At 41.6% G+C, this 21,391-nt stretch overlaps 1 protein-coding gene across 2 annotated transcripts in view; it reads left to right on the top strand.

Moving 5' to 3' along the window:
* Susd6 (sushi domain containing 6) overlaps positions 1 to 21,391 on the top strand; it is a 108,906-nt gene that overhangs the window by 34,272 nt on the left and 53,243 nt on the right. For both annotated transcript variants that reach the window (XM_052739435.1, XM_052739434.1), the window contains one exon: positions 14,530 to 14,760. In XM_052739435.1, the coding sequence (XP_052595395.1) occupies positions 14,640 to 14,760 (121 nt within the window). In that variant the 5' untranslated portion in view covers positions 14,530 to 14,639. The remainder of the gene's footprint in view (positions 1 to 14,529; positions 14,761 to 21,391) is intronic.

Genomic DNA, 21,391 nt, shown 5'->3' with positions numbered 1-21,391 from the left:
CTAACAAGTCACAATTGATAAGCAGACAGCAAATGTTTAACTGTCTGCCTATTCACTAGTTAGGTCCAGACGGCTCAGTGGGTATTCAAGTCTTTACGTGGCTGACCTATTTGTCTTACCTTGCCTTCTCTATACCAGCTAATATATTGAACTTTAAAAAAAAAGTTATTCATTGGACTCTGTAATTCTATGAAGCAAATGCTGGTACTCTACTTTTTCCTTTGCTTGTTTTTTTTTTTTTTCTTTTTTCTTTTTTTTCTTCATCAAGACAAAGTCTCACTTTGTAGCTCTGGCTCCTGGAATTCACTATGTAGAACAGGCTGGTCTCAATTCACAGAGATCTGCCTGCCTCTGCCTCCTAAGTTCTGGGATTAAAGGTGTGCACCACTGTACCCAGAGGTGCTCCAAATTTATATGTGACAAAACTCCTATCTGTTAAGCAGTAAGCATGCATGAGTCCTAAGAGAAGCAAGAATCAGGATTTGACCTCTATTTGTATGACCATAAAAGCCACATAGGAGTTATTAGACTGTTGTTTGATCCTATAGTTATCTGTTCACTTCTCTCTTCTGGGATGCAGCTCACCTTCCTGTTTTGTCTTTGACATGTTGATGGCATGTCTCTCATGTCTTTTTACTTTCTATTTCATATTGTAATTCTTGGTGTTTCTTACACATACACAATATACAGAGATCTGTTACCTCTTTAATAACACATGCTTTGGGAGAGCTGTTCCTATTATTCATCTTTCATGTGGCTGGGCAGGGGAGAAGTCATTCTTCCCCCTCCCCCATCAACGCCTGAGGCAGGTGGGAGAGCTGGCCCTGAGGTCCCAAGAGCAGGAGAACTGTCCCTGCCCCTCACCAGCTGCAGTACTCAGGAGAGTGGCCCCTGCACCTTGCCTGGACAGCACAGTAGAACTGGCCCTGAAGATGTAGGTGTGGGAGAACCAACCCTGAGGATGTGAAAGCAAGAGAATCCCCCCCCTCCCAACTTGCTCATTACTGCAAGAGGTGAATTAGCCATAGCCAGGGCAATGCTAGAGAGCTCACCCTGGTGGTGAAGACAGGAGAGCTGGTGGACTGACCAACACTGCAACTACCTAGGCCCAGAACCAGGGTTATGTGTTGGCCTACCCCAACATCCACCCCATCTGTGATCTGCTCAAGTATTGGGGAGAGGGTGTCCTGTGGACCCAGGGCTACAGGATCTCCACAATACAGAGTAGCAACAGGATGTCCAGGAAGAGTCCCAGTGAGGGCCCGGCGTTGATGGTGTAGCAGAGACTAGGGGCCTCAAACCAGACCAGTGATTCTTTGTGGTAAATGCCTGCATGTAAAGATGTATGGATAAGGGGTTTACTGCGTGACTCACTGAGTTACACACTACAGCTTCCATGACGAGATTTTCTCTTCCTTTTTTACTTCCTTTTTTCTCTTAAATTTTATTTTGTTTTATTTTGGGGAGGGAGTTGCAGAAGCAGAGGGTGGATGCAAGGGGACAGGAGATAAGTAGAATTGGGATGCGTGATGTGAAAGACACAAAGAATAAATAAAAAGGAGGTTAAAAAAAAAAGAACGCATCCTTTCACCCTTTGCACCCTCATGGAATCTAGTACTTGAAGGTGCTCAGTTTGTGTTCAATAAACTAACTCAGTAAGTCCCTTCGGAAAGTGTGGTAGGAATGAGTTCAGAAGCCTGTCCTGGAGGGGAATTATCAAATATCTCCAATAATTTAAGATGCTTTTTCCTTGGGCTGTGTATTTATCCTAATCCCTCTTTTTAGAAAACATTTTTAATGATATTTTTTATACTTTGAGAATTTCATACAGTGTATTTTGATCTTATTCACTCCCTCATTCCTGCATTTTAAATTTTATGTTTTTGTGTATGTGTGTATGGGGGTGTGGGGGTGCACATGTGTGCATCTTATGTCGTGTGAGTGGAGGTCCGAGGAAGCTAACTCTGAAGTGGATTCTCCTTCCTTCCTCAGGATCAGACTCAGCTCACTAGGCTTGTGCAACAAGAGCACCTTTCCCCGCTGGGCCGTCTTGCCAGCTCACTGTCTTCTAGGACACTGCGGGTCTTTTCCAAGTTGTTTGGTTTTGTTTCGTTTTGTTTTTGACAGGAATTGTAGCCCAGGTTGGCATTGAGCTTGTGATCCTCTTTACCTTTCATATATACTGGGGCTGACTTCTTTTGGTGCCTTTGCCTGAAGTTTGACAAATTCAAGATTACTTTCGAAGTCTCCATTTAGATATTTAAGGGAATGTCCCTTGATGTAGATTCACTCTGTTCCTGAGTGAAGACCCCACCTAGAAGGAACTTGAAATAAGATTTCAGTTGGAACTAAAACATATTGGATCCATCTTGGTGAAAGATTTTATACAGTTAGATGTCATGTAGAGTCTTTGGGGGCAGTGGCGTGGGACTAATTAAAGGGAACAGTTGGCAAGTTTCTGTAGCTTTGTAGCTCACAAGAAATCTGAGTAGTTTGTGAGGAAGAAGACAGAAGAACCATGCTTTACTTAGGAGGCTTGCTGGAACTCATACAAGATGGAGACTTTTTGGACCCAGAGGCTGATTTGACTTGAGTGCTACCTCCTTGAGGCTGTTGAGTGTTAGTAGATGGGGGTAAAGAACATGCTTCTACCTGCTAAACTTTAACTATGAGTAGGAAGGAGAAAAATAGTAGAAACTGTAGTCATATTTGTGTACCTGAGAGACCCCTAGGTTGTCCATTTTCTCACTAATAAATCCCGCCAAAGAGAGCTCTCAGGGGAGATGTGGTGGGTCGGAAAGGCTTTTTTTGTTGCTAAACACTAAAAAGTGGGTACCTCTCTAATACAGAACCCCAGAAGCCCCTTGCTAGATTTTGCCAGCTGTAACTGCTAGTTCAGAGAGACTCTTCCTAATGGGCTCTCTGAGTTATTATTTGGATGGTTCAGGGAGCTGTGACTAAAATAATTGTGAGGCACAAGTCTCCAATAGCCTTTGTGCTGGTTAGTTTTTCTTGTCAACTATACACAACCTAGAGTCCTCTGGGAAGAAGAAACCTAACTGAAGAATTGCTTTGTTTAGATTGGCCTATGGCCATGTCTGGAGATTGTCTTGATTGATGGTTGATGCAGGAGGGCACGGGGCCCAGCCCATGTGGGCAGCATCATTCTTAGGAGGTGAACTTGGGCTATATAAGAAGGGTAGCTGTACATGATCTTAAGTTCCTGCCCTGATTTCCCTCAGTGATGGATGGTAACTGTAAACTAAAACATACCCTTTCCTCCCCAAGCTGCTTTTGGTCAGAGTGTTTTGTTACAGCAATAGAAAGCCAACTAGAACACCTGCCATCCAGTCTGTCTTCTCACTTTCCAATCCCTCTTCCCAATTAATAATTTTGTCCTGTTTTATTCATTTTCCCCCCTTGGAATTCATGCTAAAATCCATATGACCGATGTGTATCATGCTAATGAAATTGCTTCTAACAAGACCACCAATAATCTCCAATCTTTTTTCTTTCTTTCTTTCTTTTTTTTTTTTTGAAGGATAGGGTCCTGTGTGTTCCAGATTGGCCTGGGACTTGATAATATAGGTGAGGATGACCTTCGTCTCAAGATCCTCCTGCTTCCTCCTAAGTGCTGTGATTATTGGTGTATGTACTGTCAGGCCAGTTTTTATGCAGTGTTAGGGACTGAATCCAGGGGCTAGGATTCAATACATCAGTACATGCTAGGTAAGCCCTATACCAACTAAGTGAGCTACACCCTCAGCTCCTAGGAGAGGGGTGTGTGTGTGTGTGTGTGTGTGTGTGTGTGTTAAAAGACTCTTTAAACAACAACAAAACTTGGTGGTAGGATTAATCACTGTTAGAAATGTGGGACTGGATACTGTGCTATCTGTCTATCTTTTAGGACTTCCTTAAAAAGCTGCTGGGGAACCTTTATGTAGTGAAAGGTGAAGTGGGTAAAGTCAGATTCTGCTGGCCTAGGGAGGGGAATGTTGTCCTTGGCATTCATGAGAGTGCCGCATGGGTGAATATGTCACAATGCTATGAGTTTAATAAAAGAAAATACACAAGGCTTTCCATTTTGGAAAGTGATATATCTCATTTTAACTTACTTGTGGATTTCCTTCCAGGTTGACCGTTTCTTATTGTTTCCAACATAGAGGCTGAGGATGTTTGTTTTGTCAGGCTTTGCCTAATTTATCTCCCTTTCTTGTCTAGCACTCTTAAAAGAAAAATGGAAGAAAAAGAAGAGAAAGTAAAAAAGAATCATAGGATTTGGAGCAGAGATGCTCTTCAAGTAGCGCTTATCTGTCTCAACCATTTGTTTCAAATATGATGACACTAATGATGATAGGTATTGATGATAATGAGACTGCCACCAGCCCTAACAGTAATAGTAACTACCATTTTTTATAACTGACAATGTGCTAGCATTATTCCAAGTATTTTGTGTTCCTTTCCCTATATAGTACTTAGAAAAGCTCTGTGAAATAGGTATGCAGATAAAGAAGTTGAGGTTCAGACAGGTTGGATTATTCAGATGTTGGGGTTATGACTGCTGAAGCACCTCTTGTGCAGAGATGAAGTGCTTTTGTTTGCTCAAGGTCATTCTTCCAGTTAGAGGTGATACATAAGTAGAACCCAAGTCTTTGACTTCCTTTGGGCACACTTTTTTTGTTTTATTTTGAACTGAAGATTCCTTCTCTGTGATATATTTTGTCTTCTTTCTTGCTCTCTACCCCATTTAATTTCAGTGAAATTGACTGAAATAGAGGGAAAGATGGTTTAAGTTTGGAGTTTTTGGTGAGATTTTAAAGTTTATTTTTAAGTAGGCAGCCTTCCAGACAGACTGGGAATGTAGCAGAAGGCCTGAGAACCAGGAAGTGACACAGACCTGTTTATATCATCCCACTTGAGGGCCTTTGGAAAGCCATCCACATAGATGGTAAAAAGTAAACACAACTGCAACAGCCTTTTCCTTTGGACTTGCTATTTTTGGCATGGAGGAGGTGTTTCCTGCACAGCTATAGCTACTTTGAACACTAAAATCAGGCTCCTAAATTTCCTTTCCTGTGACTTATTTAGATAGATAGGTATTTATTTCTTCTGTGATTCTAGGCAGACAAAATAGATTGTACCCCTCTTCATTCTTTTTAGTGACTTAGTCTTCTGTTTTGTTTTGTTTTTGTTTGTTTGGTTTTTTGTGTGTGTGTGTTAGTTTTTTGTTTGTTTGTTTTTGATCGATTCAGGTAAGTAGTTTCTGCATGCTAAAGATTGCCCTAGAAGTGTCATCTTCAGTGTGTACTTAAGTACAGGGTACAGCTTACCCCGCCCCCCATACACATCAAAAGTCTTTGTTCTTAACTCCTTTGTTTTCTCCTAGCACTATAAAATGTCCTAGTAACAATTTGAGTGCTAGAGATAACATGCACTTCTCCATAATACTGTGAATTCCTTAAGAGTAAGATACCACATTTGGTATCTGTGATTACCCAAACCTTGCGTAGAAGACAGCTAAATAAAGATTTGCTGAATTGCAGTATAGTAATACCTGGAAACACAGAGCCTGAAGAGTTCAGATTGAACAAATCACCTTCTTGAACTTTATTTGCAAAGTGAGTATTGGATCCTGTTCCTCTCAGCTCTGCTGTGAATCATGAAGAGGGTATGATGACAAAGGATCTGTCTCTGGGGCCTAGAAACCAATTGCTGCTGTTTCTGCCAAGCATGTTTTGCTACCTGGTCAAAACTTGAAGATTGATATGACCCTTCTCTCCTGTTTTATGCAGTGATTACCTGTAGTTTCTGTGTGGCTTCAAGGAGGGTGATATACTTGGTTGTCTCAAGATAGAGTTGACTCAGGAGGCAGAGACAGGTGAATCTGAGTTCAAAGATAAAACTGTTATTTGGAAAACAAAAGAGCAGGGCACTCTTCAGCAGGCAAATAGGTATTTAATTTTTTGTGGAGCAGTAGTGCTTAGTAAAGAGTCCTTAAAAATATTTTGGCATTCAGAAAGAGCCTTGTTTAAGGTTGAGGAAGATTCTCTTTAATTCATTGGCTGTTTTTCGTTTTGTTTATTTTTTAAAATCTGAATTGACCTTGAGCCTGATTTCAGGGTGTTTCTAAACCACATGCAAAGGCTGCCCTTTGGGAGTCCAGTGAGTATCAGCCATAGCATGATAGAAGAAAGGGCCCTCACCACCGTAAACTGAAGTCTGCAGTTTCAGATCCACCCTGTAGCTCGTGTTTATTTTTTTTCACCACACATAGTCCAGTAGGATCAGTGTCATCCAGTTTGCAGATGGGAACCGAAAATGACTTTCCCTGGACCACCCAATTAATACCGCCTAATTAGAGCAGAGATTCTGGCCTGGTCTTCCAGACTGTTCATGAGAGATACTGAGTGGAACAGTTTTCCTTTCACTGATAAGGAAATAGAAGCACAGGAAGTGACGTTTTTGTCACAGGTCAGCCTATCAGACCATGGTAAAGCTCTGCCCTGAAAAAATTGGCTTCCCGACTACAGATTAGAAACTTAGAAGGCGGAGTTCCCTGCTCTCCTTGTTTCCTGTCAGAGTCCGTGTTGCTTTGCTTTCCCCTTCTCCTTCCTCCTGCATTTTCCCTCCCCTCCCTAGGCTCCTGCAGTGCTGCAGTGCTCCTTGTGTGTCCAGACTTGGGGAGGTTGGCTTTTTAGTTTTGTATTTTGTTTTGTTTTTTTTTCTCTCTCTCTGTTAGATGTTTGTTATCTTTGGAAAGCACATCAGGAACACTGTGTTCTAGATGGTGGGTACAGATGTGCTGGTGGATTGATTAAGCTCTCAATGGGAAAGTAGACTCTCCTGCGTTTACTGCATTGCAGAGGGCAGTAGATACTTCAGTTTGGTCTTGGAAGGTGAAGGGGGAAAGATCTACTAGGACAGATTGAACATTTCTTCCTTTTAGCTAGAACTTTTGTTGGTTTACTTTTTTGGAGGAAATACTTTTGGGTGTCTTCTAGAGGACTTTGAATTCCTTAGACCTAAAAGGGCCTTGGGAACCATCCAGGTCCATCCCTATGCACTGGGAAGACTGGGTGACTTGCTTAAGGTCAGAACCACTGCCTGATGCTGAAGCTAGACCTAGCTGTCTCCTGTGTCAGGTCCCTGCTGTAGTCCAACTGCTGCTAGGTCCTAGAAGAAAGGTTGGAGATTGAAAGAGAGGACTGAAGGAGGATATGGTAGTGTATCTACTGGTGTTCCTGCTTGCCTGGATCTTGGGAGAAAGTGTGATGCCCTGAGTGTATCAACAGCAATTCTTCTGGAGCAGCACAGGGGTATAAAAAAATATCAAAGCAATTCAAGAAAATCTCTGATGTGTTCTAGTAACTTTTAGGTGGCTTAAGAGGAAAGCTGAGAGTAATTTTTATAAGAGTAGATTAAATTTCAATAAAGTTAGTTTTTAGCTCGGAATAGTGGAGCATCGCTATAATCCCAGCAATTGAGAGGCTGATGCAGGAGCATTACAAGTTCAAGGCCAACCTGGGTTACCTTGACGAGCCCCCTCTCCATTGCCACCCCACCATATCTGCCTTGAAATGGATAAGGTAATTTTCTGCCATATGTTCCTCAAACCCCAGTAGAAGAAATTGTGGCAGTTGAAGCACTGAAGTGTTAGTGGTTCAATGGAAATAGGTTTGTGACTAGAAAGATTCACAGGAGGAAGAAGAAATAGAAGGCATCCAAAAACCTTTGTATTTCCTGTCGGGTGTGGTAGGAGGTCCCGATGGTTTGCAGGTGAATGGGAGTGAAAGGGGGAATGTTATGCAGTCACTTCTAAGAAGGTGAGAGGTAAGGAAGGGGAGTCACTTTCTGATTATTCTCCTCTGGGAACTTTGGACTTCTTATCATGACATTCTTTAATGTAATGTGCTGCTTACATTCTGATCATACTTCAGGAACTGGTCTTTGTTCTTTCTCATGAGGCAGGAGAGGGTTGGTGTAAATGGTTGGTCAAAGAAATACGCTATCTTGTTCTAGACTCTCTTACACTCTCTCCATTCCTTTTTATGTTAGTCTGAGACGAGAAAAGCTTTCAAATTTGTTTTCTCTTCTCAGTTCCCTTTCCTGATTAATGGATAAATGATCCATGGTTTATCGAATAATTTGTTCTAAAAATTATCTGTGAACTGAAGCTGACTAGCCTTCCAGTATGTGGAAGTCAAGGCCTGCTGAGTTGGGCCCTTTGACTCCAGAGAGGAGAGCTCAATGTGACATAACCACACACACACCTGCAAAACTGGCATTCTCCACAGGGGTGTTGTGTTCTCCAAGGCACCCGGACAAATGGACAAAGATGATGTGTGCCTGGCTGCCTAGAGAACAGGTGCATGCTGTTTCCTGGTTGCCCCACCCGCTGCTGCTTTCTCAAGTATTGAGCTAGATTTGAAGGTGACTTTAGGGCACCTTTAACCTTTTTAGCAGGCTGTGTCACTAACCTGGAAGCATTTATGATAACAACAAGCAAGTAAGCCATATGAACTTTGGGCTCCAGTTGCAGATTCTGGCTAAAACTGCACAGAAGCCCTAGGTCTAGTTTACAGATTTTTTTTTCCTCATTTTTCTTTTTTGGACTGGCTAAGCTTTATCAGAGCCTAGTGAGATAGTCAAAGCAAACAATACTCCTCTCCCACTTTATAAAGGAGGAAAGAGGCAAAGATGAGATAAGTGACTCCCCCAAAGTTAGAATCATAGCTTAGGGGCACTATGGAAGCTTAGTGGCAGAAATGAGTGCTCATCACATTCTGCAGGATGCAGTCCCCTAGGTTTTATTGTTGTTAGTTCACAGATGTGAAGGGCTAGCACTGTGTTCTTGTGGGGCTAGCCGTCTATAGCTCATTGGGCTTCTTATGGTGACAGCAGCTGGGTTCCCAAGAAAGGAAACCAGAATAATGAATGCAGGTTTTCCATGTTTTCTCCTACCCTATATTTTGAAAGGAAAGCACTACTTGAGGAAGACCTGAATTACACAAAGAGAAATGTAGAAACAATGGGGAAGAATTCTGTGGCTGAGAGGAGACCTGAGAATCATTCCTAGAAATGGAAATAGAAGCCAGAAAGCCTTGCTGCCTGGGGCAGAAGTAAGAATTAGAAGCAGGCTCAGGTCCTTCAACTCTGCCCACCTGTAACTTCAGTTATTACATTCCTGTGAGGGTGGGTGAGTGCTAGCTTTGAAAGCTGAGGCTTTGTTCTAGTTATATCTTTTCAATCATATTGTATGTTTTGTTTTTGTCTTTTAAATAGAGGATAGAAGGCTGGAGATGATTCAGTGGTTAAGAGCCCATACTGTCTTCCAGGGGAACCAGTTCAATTCCTAGCATCCACATCAGGTAGCTTACAACTATCTAAAACTCTTTTTTTTTTTTTTTTTTTTTTTTCCGAGACAGGGTTTCTCTGTGTAGCTTTGCGCCGTTCCTGGATCTCGCTCTGTAGACCAGACTGGCCTCGAACTCACAAAGATCCGCCTGCCTCTGCCTCCCGAGTGCTGGGATTAAAGGCGTGCACCACCACCGCCCGGCCTAAAACTCTTAACTACAAGGGATCTGAAGCTTCTGGCCTCTGTGGGACCTGCGTGCACCTGCATATACTTCCTACAGACACACAAGTATATATAATTAAAAGTAATAAAAATAAATATTTTAGAAAGTGGAGGATGTAGACAGGTGGTACCATGGTGCATGCCTGTAATTCCAAATTCTAGCTCTCAGTGGGCCAAGGCAGGAAGATGGCTGTAAATTCAAAGACATTGTGAGCTACACAGGGAAGGCCTATCTCAAAAATAAACAGATTAATTAATCACATGGTCAGTAACCTACCAAAAGAATACTGATGTGCAATGGATCTTCCCCCCTTTTTGAACATTTTAAGTCCTAGTATTTCTCTAGGGATAATGATACTGTGCTGGCTAGTTTTATGTCAACCCGACACAAAATAGAGGCATTTGGGGAGAGGGAACCTTAGGAAAATGCTCCCACCAGACTGGTCTGTGAGCAAGCCTGTGGTGCATTTTCTTGATTAATAATTGATGTGGATGACCAGCTCACTTGGGTGGTGCCACCCCTGGGCCCTATAAGAAACAGTCTGAGCAAGCCATAAGAAGCAAACCAATAAGCAGCATTCCTCCATGGCCTCTGCATCTGCTCTAGTCTCCAGGTTCCTTCTTGTGTAAATCCCTGCTTGACATCCCTTAGTGATAACTGTACCTGCAAGTGTGGGCTAAAATGTTCTCCTTCCTCTCCCTACCCGTGTGTGTGTGTGTGTGTGTGTGTGTGTGTGTGTGTGTGTGTGTGTGTGTGTGTGTGTGTGTATACATATACATGCATATGCCTGACCCACTGAGTTTAGGATTGCCTGCATGGCCATGGGTCGGAAGTTATTTACAGGAGTGTGGATGACTTTTTAGTAGCTACACTACTAAAGAAAGTGATGCCTCCTCTTCCAATTTGGTGATGTTTGAAACAGTCTCATTTGTAGCCCAGGCTGGCCTTGGAGTTATAGCAGTTCTGTCTCAGTCTCTTGAGTTCTGAGATTATAGGTGTATAGAGCCATACCCAACTAAAGACTTTTTAAACTTCTGTTTAAAGCAGATAATTCCTTATATAGATTTGATTTACTATATGACCCTTTCTCCACAGTAGCTGGGTTTTCTTATAGCTGGTGGTACTCTGGGGTCTTGGAAGTTGACTTTTCCTGTTTTACTTCTGAAGCAGTAACCTTGACCATCCTTTACATAAATACTCCCTTGATAGCACTCCATTTATGTCTCCCCCGCCCCGTTTTTGTAAAATTCACTCTTCCACCATTCTCTGCATTCTATAGTTGACCATGTATTTGGTTTCGTTGGTCCTTGGTTCAGGTAGCTGCTTCAGCAGTTCGAGAGAAGCCAGCAGTGGGTGAAACAGAACAAAACAGGAACTTGTACTCCTCCACTTCCCCACTCTTTGTTTCTTCCCACAGTAGTCAAGAGTTTGGCAAACATTTGCAGTCTCCTGTCAAGTGCTGGGGTCTTTGCTAGCTCTGAAAGATTCCTAAATGAGTGATTTACAGTCTCTGCCTTCAAGGAACTCTCAGTTCACTAAGGTGAGGCAGATAAACAAATAGTTGTACTAGCCTGTTCAAGTTGAAGTAGTAAAGGGTTCCAAGGAGCTAGTTCTGGGGATAGGCATGATAGGAAGTGTCAGGAAAGGACTCTTCCTGGAGATGCCCCTAGACAGGAAAGTCTTGCTATAGTAAGTTGATTTGTATTTTATCTCTTTGAACAATTAATATGGGTACAAAGTACAGGGCTTAAGAAAATTGAGAGAAAACATATAGTAAGCATATATATAGTAAGAATTTTTTATTTTAGTTTTTGCTTCCTGATTTTTAACCACTCAGTTCTCCTTCCTAAAGGCAGTGTTTCTTTTGTTTGTTTGTTTGTTTTTGTTTTGTTTTGCATAGCACTTGCTATCCTGGAACTTGCTCTGTAAACCAGGCTGGCCTCAAACTCAGAGATCACCTGTCTCTGCCTCCCAAGTGCTGAGATTAAAGGTGTATACCACCCAGCAAGGCATTGTTTCTTACGCATTATTCCTGAGGGTTTTTTTAGTGGATAACATACATCCCTTAAAAACCCAAGCTTGGGCTGTGTATAATGGTATACACTTGTGTAATCTTAGCATTTCGGGGGGCTAAGGCAGCAGGATGGAGAGTTAGAAGCCAGCCTGGGCTACCTACCAAGATCAGCATCAATCTGGGCTACAAAGACTGTATCTTAAAAAGCTAAAATAGCCGGGCGGTGGTGGCGCACGCCTTTAATCCCAGCACTCAGGAGGCAGAGCCAGGCGGATCTCTGTGAGTTCGAGGCCAGCCTGGTCTCCAAAGCGAGTTCCAGGAAAGGCGCAAAGCTACACAGAGAAACCCTGTCTCGAAAAACAAAAAAACAAAAAAAAAAGCTAAAATAAATTAATAATTAAAAAAAATACAAATGTGCATTCAAATTTTTTTCACACATTAATTTTAGAAACCTTTCATATTAACAAGGATTGGAATGCCCTGTTTTTAAGCAACTGAACAATATTATTGAGTATACTCTAACTAATTTAACCAACCTCCTTTTTAACTTTCAGTTGCTCCAGTCTTTTCCCTTTCTAAACAATGCTCCGAGTACCCTACACATGTATATGTTATTGCACACGTGTGATTTCTGAGGACAGATCTAGAATTAGAATCAATAGGTCAGAGAATATATACTATTTTGGACCTTACATCATTAAGTTGCCTTCCAAAGGCATTATATATAAAATATAAAAGGTTAAGACTATCTTCTGTCAGCTGGGTGGTGGTGGCGCACACCTCTAATCCCAGCACTTGGGAGGCAGAAGCAGGTAGAGAGAGCTCTGTGAGTTCAGGGACAGCCTGGTCTACAAATCAAGTTCCGGGACAGCCAAGGCTACACAGAAACCCTGTCTTGAAAAACCAAATATATATATATATTCTGTCTCCACCAATTCTTTAAAATCCCTTCCAAAATAAAATTGAGGCTAGAGAGATGGCTTAGGGGTTAAGAGTGCACATGCTACCGATACTTCTTCCAGAGGTCAGAAACTGCCATATTAGGCAGCTCACAAGTGTGTGTAACTCCAATTCCAGAGGATTTAACACCATCTTCTGACCTCCTCGGACCTCTGCACTCAACATGCACGTATCTATACATAGATATACACATGTATACATAATTTTAAAATAATAAAATTACAAAAAGGAATTTGCTCTTGTAACTTCCCTACTTAATGTCCTTGTCAGTATTACCTGCTTTTCAGAGTAGATTGTCAGCTCCTTGTCTTAACCTTCCTCTGAACCTCTACCAGGAGTACTCTGATTCACCTGTATATGGTAACTCTGCCCCCCACCCCACCCCCATATCTTACACATCATTTAGGACTCAGCTGAGCATTAGCTCCTCTGGGTAGTATTGTTTGACTCCTGATACTCATGTGCAGAACACCTAAGGCACTACCTTACATGTCTCTACTCAACACTTAAATATGTACTGTGCACGTGCTGTGGTGTGGCACATGCAGTTGGCATTCTTGATGGTTCCCAGTTGTTGCTTTGAAGAGATGACTAAAGAATGCCTCATAGGGTTATCTAGTGTGGATGCACCATAGGTTCATTGTTGATCTGTCATTAGCCAGTTAGGGCCCTGGGCATATCCTTTAACATCTTTGACTTTGAACATTCCCCCCTCCCCTTTTTTTTTTTTTTGCATCTGCAAGAAAAGCAGCTTAAAGATCCCCCTGCTCAGGTCTTATTGGTGACTATAACAGCGGTGACAGTTGAGGACTTCAATAGGGCTGGGCACTTTGAGTCTAAAACTTACATCAGAGCTATTTCACAGAGGAAACTGGGGCTAAGAGCCATGAGGAGCAAATATTCGACATAGCTGGGCATCCTAACTCTCACTTACAGCCATATAAATGTGAACACACTCCACGTGTGCACAGACATACAGACTTCTCCATGAACCATTCTGTCTATAGCTTTAAAGGCTCAAGGGAAAAGAGCCTTAGGTTGGTCTTGAACTTACAAAGATCTCCCTGCCTTTTCCTCTAGAATGCTGGGGTTAAAGGTGTGTGCCACCACACGTGACTTGATTCATTCTTCCCTCCCTGACTCCCTCCCTCCCTCTTTTCTTTTCTCCTTTTCTCTCTCTCTCTCTCTCTCTCTCTCTCTCTCTCTCTCTCTCTCTCTCTCTCTTTTTTTTCTAAATAATACTTTCCACTATTCAGAAGCCAGCCTCAACCAGAGTGGATGGTGGGGCCAATTAGCAACTACAGCCTATCTTTCACATCCCCATCATTGTCAAGCATAGTCAATAGAATGTCACCCCTCTGGTCACAGGTGTCTTGTCACAGGTGTATGGGTTGAGCCTTGAATAGTTTTGAGATTCATGGCTGTTGAGTCAGATCCTCAGGACTCCTTAGTCTCTGACAGGTTAGGCCTCTGTGACCTTGGCTGCTGCTGCTGCATTCCTTCTCTAGGCGGTGTGGTTATTCCTTTAAGACATGTGCTCACTCTGTTTTTCCTTTTGGTTAGCTGAAGTTGCTTTGAGGCCAAGTGACATAGGCGTAGCAGTTCCGTGTCAGCAGCTGCTTTCTGCTGGAGCCCATAAGTCAGTGGTCCTGGCAGAGCAGGAAGAAGTCTCTGAAAGCAGCACTGACCTGGCTAGCCATGCAGGTGACGTCCAGGTGAGTCCTGATCCTTTTTGCAAGGGTCTGGCTCCTGGACCAGATTTTGACAACAGCTGGCAACAAGCTTTGGCAGCTCTCCAGGAGGAGCTGAAAACCCACTTCTGTGCTTCTCTCTTCTCTTGGCAGTAAGAATTCAGTTGCTAGAATTCTTCCAACTTAGTGTGGGATTGCGGCTTCCTTGCAGAGTGCTTGTTTCTAACCAACTTATGGCTGAAATTTTCCCTTTACTTAAGTCTTTTTGTCTGTTTGTTTGTTACAGGTGAAGCTGTTCCTGGCTGGCTTTAGGATTCTTACTTCTGGATTTTAAAGTCTTTTTTTTTTTTTTTAAATAAATAAATAAATAAATAAAAAACATTGGACGGATAAAAGATGTGCCATGGCAGGATAGCACCAAAGAGCAGCTCAGCGTTTGTCGTGACCTCCGTGCGGCATGGAGTGTTCCTTCAGCTGGTGATCCTTAGCACTCTGTTTGGAGATGGATTAACCTCTGGTAAGTCCAGACCTGCCTTCTCTGTGTGGGGGAGAAGACTGTATACCAGTGTTTCTTCTGGAGCCTGAGGTAGGGGACTTGCCTTTTGTCGGGCAGTTTGGGAAGAACTTTTTTCTTTTTTAGTCTGGTACGGGAGGGAGCTAGTGTTTTGGAGCCTAATGAGCTAATAGAAAGAGGTAGGGGAACCTGCTGGTGATTACATTATCTCCCTTTCTTCTAGCTGTTGACATCTTCAGGCAAGAGAGAGGTATAGGATCCAGGACATATGATATACAGGGAAGGGAAAAGACTGGGATTAGATTGCCTGTGTTCAGAGCCCATTCCTACTACCACCTATGATCCTGAGCAAATCACTCTGTTACTGTGAGCTTCTAGCTTCCGCAGCTGCAGAGGGGGTTAGTAACAGTACCTACCTCACTGAAGATTGTAAAGGTATTAATATATTGCATAGTAAACACTTAAGGATGCTCACTCTTTATTTGTTTTTGTTTTCTTGTTTTTCTGTGCCTCTTCTCAGACCAGGTACATAGTTGAGATTCTGTATCTTTGTGAAAATAGGGCCTGGTAACGACCACTAACATTGAATTTTGGACAAAGCCACCTAACTGTCCCATAGTTCAGTTTCTTTATGTGCTAAACAAAGGTTACTTCTGGCTCCTCAGTCTGTACTTTGATGACTAAGAGCTTTTTTTCCCCCTTTTATTTATTTATTTTTTATTTTTGTATTATCAGCTTGATACAGTACAAATTCTTATCCTAATAGTGAAATGTCTCATTGAGGCTTGCCCAGTAATTGAGTAAAACCAAAACTTATTATAAGCCACAGTCATCCTAGGGTCCCCCCTGCTATGTAGCCTCCCTGGATCTGTGGGTTGCAGTCTAATTGTTCTTTGCTTTATATCTAGTATCCACTTATGAGTGAGTACATACCATGTTTGTCTTTCTGGGTTTGGGTTACCTCACTCAGGGTGATATTTTCTAGTTCCATCCATTTGCCTGCAAATTTTATGCTGTCATTGTTTTTCTCTGCTGAGTAGTACTCGGTTGTATATATGTACCACATTTTCTTAATCCATTCTTCAGTTGACGGGCATCTAGATTAAACTAGACATCAAAATACTGAACACTCCAATTAAAAAAATGGACTAAAGAGCCAAACAGAGAATTCTCAAAAGGAGAATCTCAAATGGCTGAAAGACATTTAAAGAAATTCTCAACATCCTTAATCATCAGGGAAATGCAAATCAAAACGACTCTGAGATACCACCTTACACCTGTCAGAATGGCTATGATCAAAAACACTAATGACAGTCTATGCTCAAGAGGATGCGGAGCAAAGGGAACACTCCTCCACTGTTGGTGGGAATGCAAGCTTGTACAGCCACTGTGGAAATCAGTATGGCAGTTTCTCAGAAAATTAGGAATCGATCTTCCTCAAAACCCAGCCATACCACTCTTGGGCATATACCCAAGGAATGCTCAGTCATACCACAAAGATCATAGCAGCACTGTTTGTAATAGACTAAGAGCTTTTTGATTGAGAATGATAAGCTGAAATGTTCCTAAGAGAGGCTGAAAATTCAGGAGTGAGCCATTTTGAATTTGTTGATCCTGGTTGTCTTTGACAGTACTCTAAAGTCCCTTATTACTTCACTTTGTGTGGTATCCAGACCTGGCATCCTTTCCAGAAAACACGTATTTGGGTGTACTCAGCAGGCCATTGGATGATATGCCAGAACTATCTCTGTATCTGTGAGTCCTGACATGAACATTGATGTTTAACAGTAATGGAATCTTTGCCAGAGTTCTTTAGAAAGACTTAGATGGCAGTTTTCTTGGACATGTTCCCTGGAGAGGGACCACAAAGCTGATCTGGAAGGGAACTATGGTCGGATTTTTCTTTGAGCTGCCAATAACGTCACAGAGACTTATTAATCGTGAAAGCTCGGCCTTAGCTTAGGCTTGTCTCACTAGCTCTTATAACTTAAATTAACCCATTTATTTTAATCTACATTCTACCATGTGGTTTGTTACCTCATCTCTTCATACTGCTCATGCTGCTTCCTCCATGTCTCTCTGACGGCTCCACCCTTCTTCCTCCCAGAGTCCTCTCTGTCCCCAGAAGTTCCACCTATACCTCCTGCCTAGCTATTGACTATTCAGCTCTTTATTAAACCAATCACAGCAATGTATCTTGACACAGTGTACAAATACCCCACAACATTTCCCCCTTTTTGTCTAAATAAAAAGGAAAGGTTTTAATTCTAACATAGTAAACCTATATGCAATAAGAACAATTATCAGGTAAGAATTACATTTACAATGTCCAATCTGTCTGTATTTGGGCAAATTCAGAAAAAATATTTTATTATTTATGTTGGTTTTAAATTAAATGCAGTGCTTATTACCATGCAGAAAGGTCACGAGGTACAACAAAACCCAGTATCAGAGCATTATTAGGAGAAGCGGGGGACAAAAGAGAGTGACCAGGCCAGTGAAAGACAGGTGCAGGGAGAGAGAGAGTGGGGGAGGTGGAGAGAGCAGAAGAGAAGGGAGGAGTCTGTGACCAGCTTTTTAAGGATTTCCCTGTACATGCGCATGTGGGCTTCCAGAGCTACGCCACGCATGTGCAGATTGCGTGACCACGTTGCTCATGGATGATGTAAGACGTAAGGCCCCTTACTTGGCTACTAAACTGCGCATGTGTGGTCATGCAGCTGGAGGAGTGGCAGAATCCTAACAATTTATTCTATCTTGGTGAGTCAAAAATTTTGTACTTAATTTACTTTCTATCCTAACTTGTATTACCAACCCAAAACTATCTTTTTAGGCCTTAAAATATTATCTTAGATAAATAAGTTAAGCTTTTATGTCTTTCAACCTTATATACTTTATACCTTTTTTGTGAGTTTCTTTTCTGAATTTGGTAACAAGGAAAACTGTAACTATTTAACTGTGTAATCTGTAACCCCATCAAAGACCTGAGAAGGATATACTATTACCTGAGTAAACAGAAAGTACAGAGCAAGCAACTTCCAAAACTAAGAAACAACATCTGGCTGCCTGGACAGTCATCCAGTGTTCTTCTGAAACGTTGGGGCATTTATCTTTACGTCCTACAGGCCTAGAATATCTGACAGACTTTTTTGTGAAGTAGGAAATTTTTGAAGGCCTGTCCTACCTTGTCTTGGCAAAGTTTGGCATTTACCTTCTTTTGTGTCCTGCTTGACCAATTTGGACAGCATACTGTTAGCAGTTGAGGCAAGGTCAATTTCTTGCCCAGTGGCTAACTTAGCCACAATAAAAGCAAGCTCCATATAGAGGTTCTTCAATGCCCATCATTCTTTTTTCAAGTAAATTGTTGCTGCCAGGAGCAGATGTGTCTTATTGTCATGAAAAGCCTCAGGTTATTAAACACCTTAAATGCCATATTCTGTAGGTCTCTGAAGTGTTTGAAGACCATCCGTCTGTCTAAAATATATCTCTGTTTGACCTTGAAAACATACCTAACATGGCCACAGATTTGATTGTTAGATGACTACTAGCCTGTATTTCTTAATTATCCTAAATAGTTTGTAATAATAACTTTCAAGGACTAGAAATTTACATTGCATTGTTAAATGAGCTGCATGGGTACAATACTTTAAACAAAAGTAGAAGAGTGTGTGTGTGTGTGTGTGTGTGTGTGTGTGTGTGTGTGTGTGTGTGATAACAAAAATAGCCTTAAATTTGTATCAGTATATAAAAATACGTATCAGTGTAAAATATTTGAGACTAATGGTTGTTCAAAAGTAGACTCAACAATCTACCCTTTTATCCCATCATTTCTATACTATAGGGGAAAGAGATCCCTGAATCTAATCTCCTTTGTTCAGCTCTTTTTCTGACTGTTACCAATAACAACTTGTAACCAACCCTCTAAATGATGAAAAACATTCATAACCCACTGAATGACCAAAAACCACCCACCCCACCTCTTGAGAATGTGAGCATCGTGTTCTCTAGACTGCTTCCTGTTGTCTGGGGGTAACAGCATCTTTTGAGGACTCTGAGAAAATTGGGATAATGGTCAAGTCCTGGGAGAGCTAGTTGTTGTTTAGTCTCAGTGTGATGGGAAAGTATAGAGGTTATCTGAAGTCCTGACTGGAGTAGTATGTGAGGCTGAACCATCTCAACTAGCAACATTGAAGTTGTTCTGGATACAGAATTTTGAGGAAACTGCAACAGAGGCATTCTGAGAGGCTAGATCACCTGTACTACTTGTCTTTATTGGTGTCTGGTTCTTTTTTTCTGAAAACATATAAACTTTTAAAAGTAACATATATATCCATATTAACACAAGTATGGAAGTGTGTACAAGTGAACTAAAGATGATTTTTGTTTGTTTTATGTTTGAGCAGGTAAAAGGCATCTGTCAACTTTTATAAGTCCATTTGGACTGTATTACCAAACCTCTATCCATGCTATATGACAGGATGGCATGTAGTAATAAGTCATGAGAATTCTGTAGCAAATAAGATCAATCCTGTTTCATCCAGTCTCAGAGCTGTTCTCATGTTGAGGGATCAGTTTATACATCACCTGACTTGTAGTCTTTCTTGGCTCTTTCCCTCATGTCTGTAGCCAAGATCCTCAGGAGGTCTCCCCCAGTCAAATCTGATCTCGATTAACTTTGAAGGAATCCATAGCTTTTTGTTTCTTATGGAAACAAAAGCGTAACCTCTCCCCTAACACAACACATTGTCCAACTTCCGTTTTGAAGCCAAGACATCCCTAAAGTATCTAGGCTGGTTTAATTCAGCAGTCCCTTCTACAATCCAGGGTCTCTCAGCAGCTGTCCTTCTCTGTTCATTAGCATTCAAAAAACCTAAAGTCAACAAAGCACCATTTGGGATCCAGATGCCCTGTGTATTTCCCATCTTTATGTGGCTTTATTTATTTATTTTTTTTATTTTACTTTACTCTCTCTTTAAAGACTTTGCTTTATTATTTTAAACAATTTGTTCTATGACTGTCTATACCCATTTTCTTTTCTTTCTTTAGCATCTAAGCACACTTTTAAACATACTGTACGTTTTTTGAGGTTTTCTGTGTCTGGGCCTGGCTTTATACTAAGCTCCTGCAGCATTCTTTGACCACGTGAGCCAAACCTTAAACTGGTAAGTGGTGGCTAGACGTAGCTCCATTTAGCACATGGTGAGAACGGAACCTCATGCCTTCAGCCCCAGCCTGGGGCTGATCTATCTGCCCCAGCTCTACCTAATCTCCCACCACTGAGTAGTGCACCAAGTAGTGTGCTGCCCACTACTCATAAACCCTATTAAAAGAGCTGCAAGCACTGAGCCTACTTGGAACATTTTTTCTTCTTCCAACTTTCTGAGGCCCTATGTGGATTTACATGCAGTGTGTTGGGCGCCAAATGTAGTCGGATTTTTCTTTGGGCCGCCAGCTTAGAAATAGTGACACAGAGATTTCTTATTAATTATGAAAGCTCAGCCTTAGCTTAGGCTTGTCTCACTAGCTCTTATAACTTAAATTAACTCGTTTATTTTAATCTATATTCTATCACATAGCTAATCACCTCATCTCTTCATACTACTCATGTTGCTTCCTCCATGTCAGGCTTGCATCTGTGCCCTTCTTCCTCCCAGAGTCCTCTCTGTCCCCAGAAGTCCCGCCTATACCTCCTGCCCAGCTATTGGCCTTTCAGCTCTTTATTAAACCAATCACAGCAATATAGCTTCACACAGTGTACACACATCCCACAACAGAGGACCTTAACAGTGATGAGGCACCTTATTTGTGACTGTGGACTTCCCATAACTCAGTGCTTTCTCTTCCATTACTTACCATTTCTATTACCCTTTTACCCATATATACTGATGATGGAGCAGGTTTGCCTACTTTTAACATTCTTCTGAATTGTTGAAAGAAATAGTTACTGATTCTGTTGTTCCATTATAGCCTTCCCTGTCATGCACATACTTCCTTTTCTGTTTCCCCTCCTTCCACCTTATTCTGGGTCAGACCTTTCCTTCCTAGCCATGAGGAGCCCCAGTACCATTGATGATCAGGACTCCATGGTGTGGGATCATGCTTGTATAAAAAGGAAAATAAGGTCTGACTATACCAGGCCTCTAGAAGTAATAGGTACAGAAATATAGTGGAATAGCTGTCTTGCTTACTGCTCTTAACTCTAGAGTGGAAGCTAGCAAGCTATGGCCCCCATGATAATCCCCCCAACTATCTAGCCAGAGCTAGTCTGAAAAACTTGATATAATGCTGTAATGCAGATTGGCCTTGAGCTTGAGGTCCTCCTTCCTCTAACTCCTTAGTGCTGTGATTACAGGTATGTCCACCATGCCTGGCTTGCTACTTGCTTTGTGTGTCCTATGCTAACTCTATTTTTAACTTGTTGAAAAAGAAGCAGAAAAGTAGTATTTTGTGACATGTAGAAATTATATGAAATTCAAATTTCAATGCTTATAAGTAAGATTTGAGTGGAACATGGTATGTTCATTATTGAATATATTTTCTGTGACTACTTTTATGCTATAATGATAAAAATTAAATGGATATAGTAAAGACCAAATCTGAATTGTTTGGCTCTTTGCCTATAATCCCAGCATTT

The sequence above is a fragment of the Peromyscus californicus genome, unplaced genomic scaffold (genome assembly GCF_007827085.1).
Source record: "Peromyscus californicus insignis strain IS unplaced genomic scaffold, ASM782708v3 Scaffold_15__1_contigs__length_86483966, whole genome shotgun sequence".
NCBI lineage: Eukaryota > Metazoa > Chordata > Mammalia > Rodentia > Cricetidae > Peromyscus > Peromyscus californicus.
Note: the sequence above shows the minus strand (reverse complement) of the source record. Positions and strands in the feature narration are given on the sequence as shown.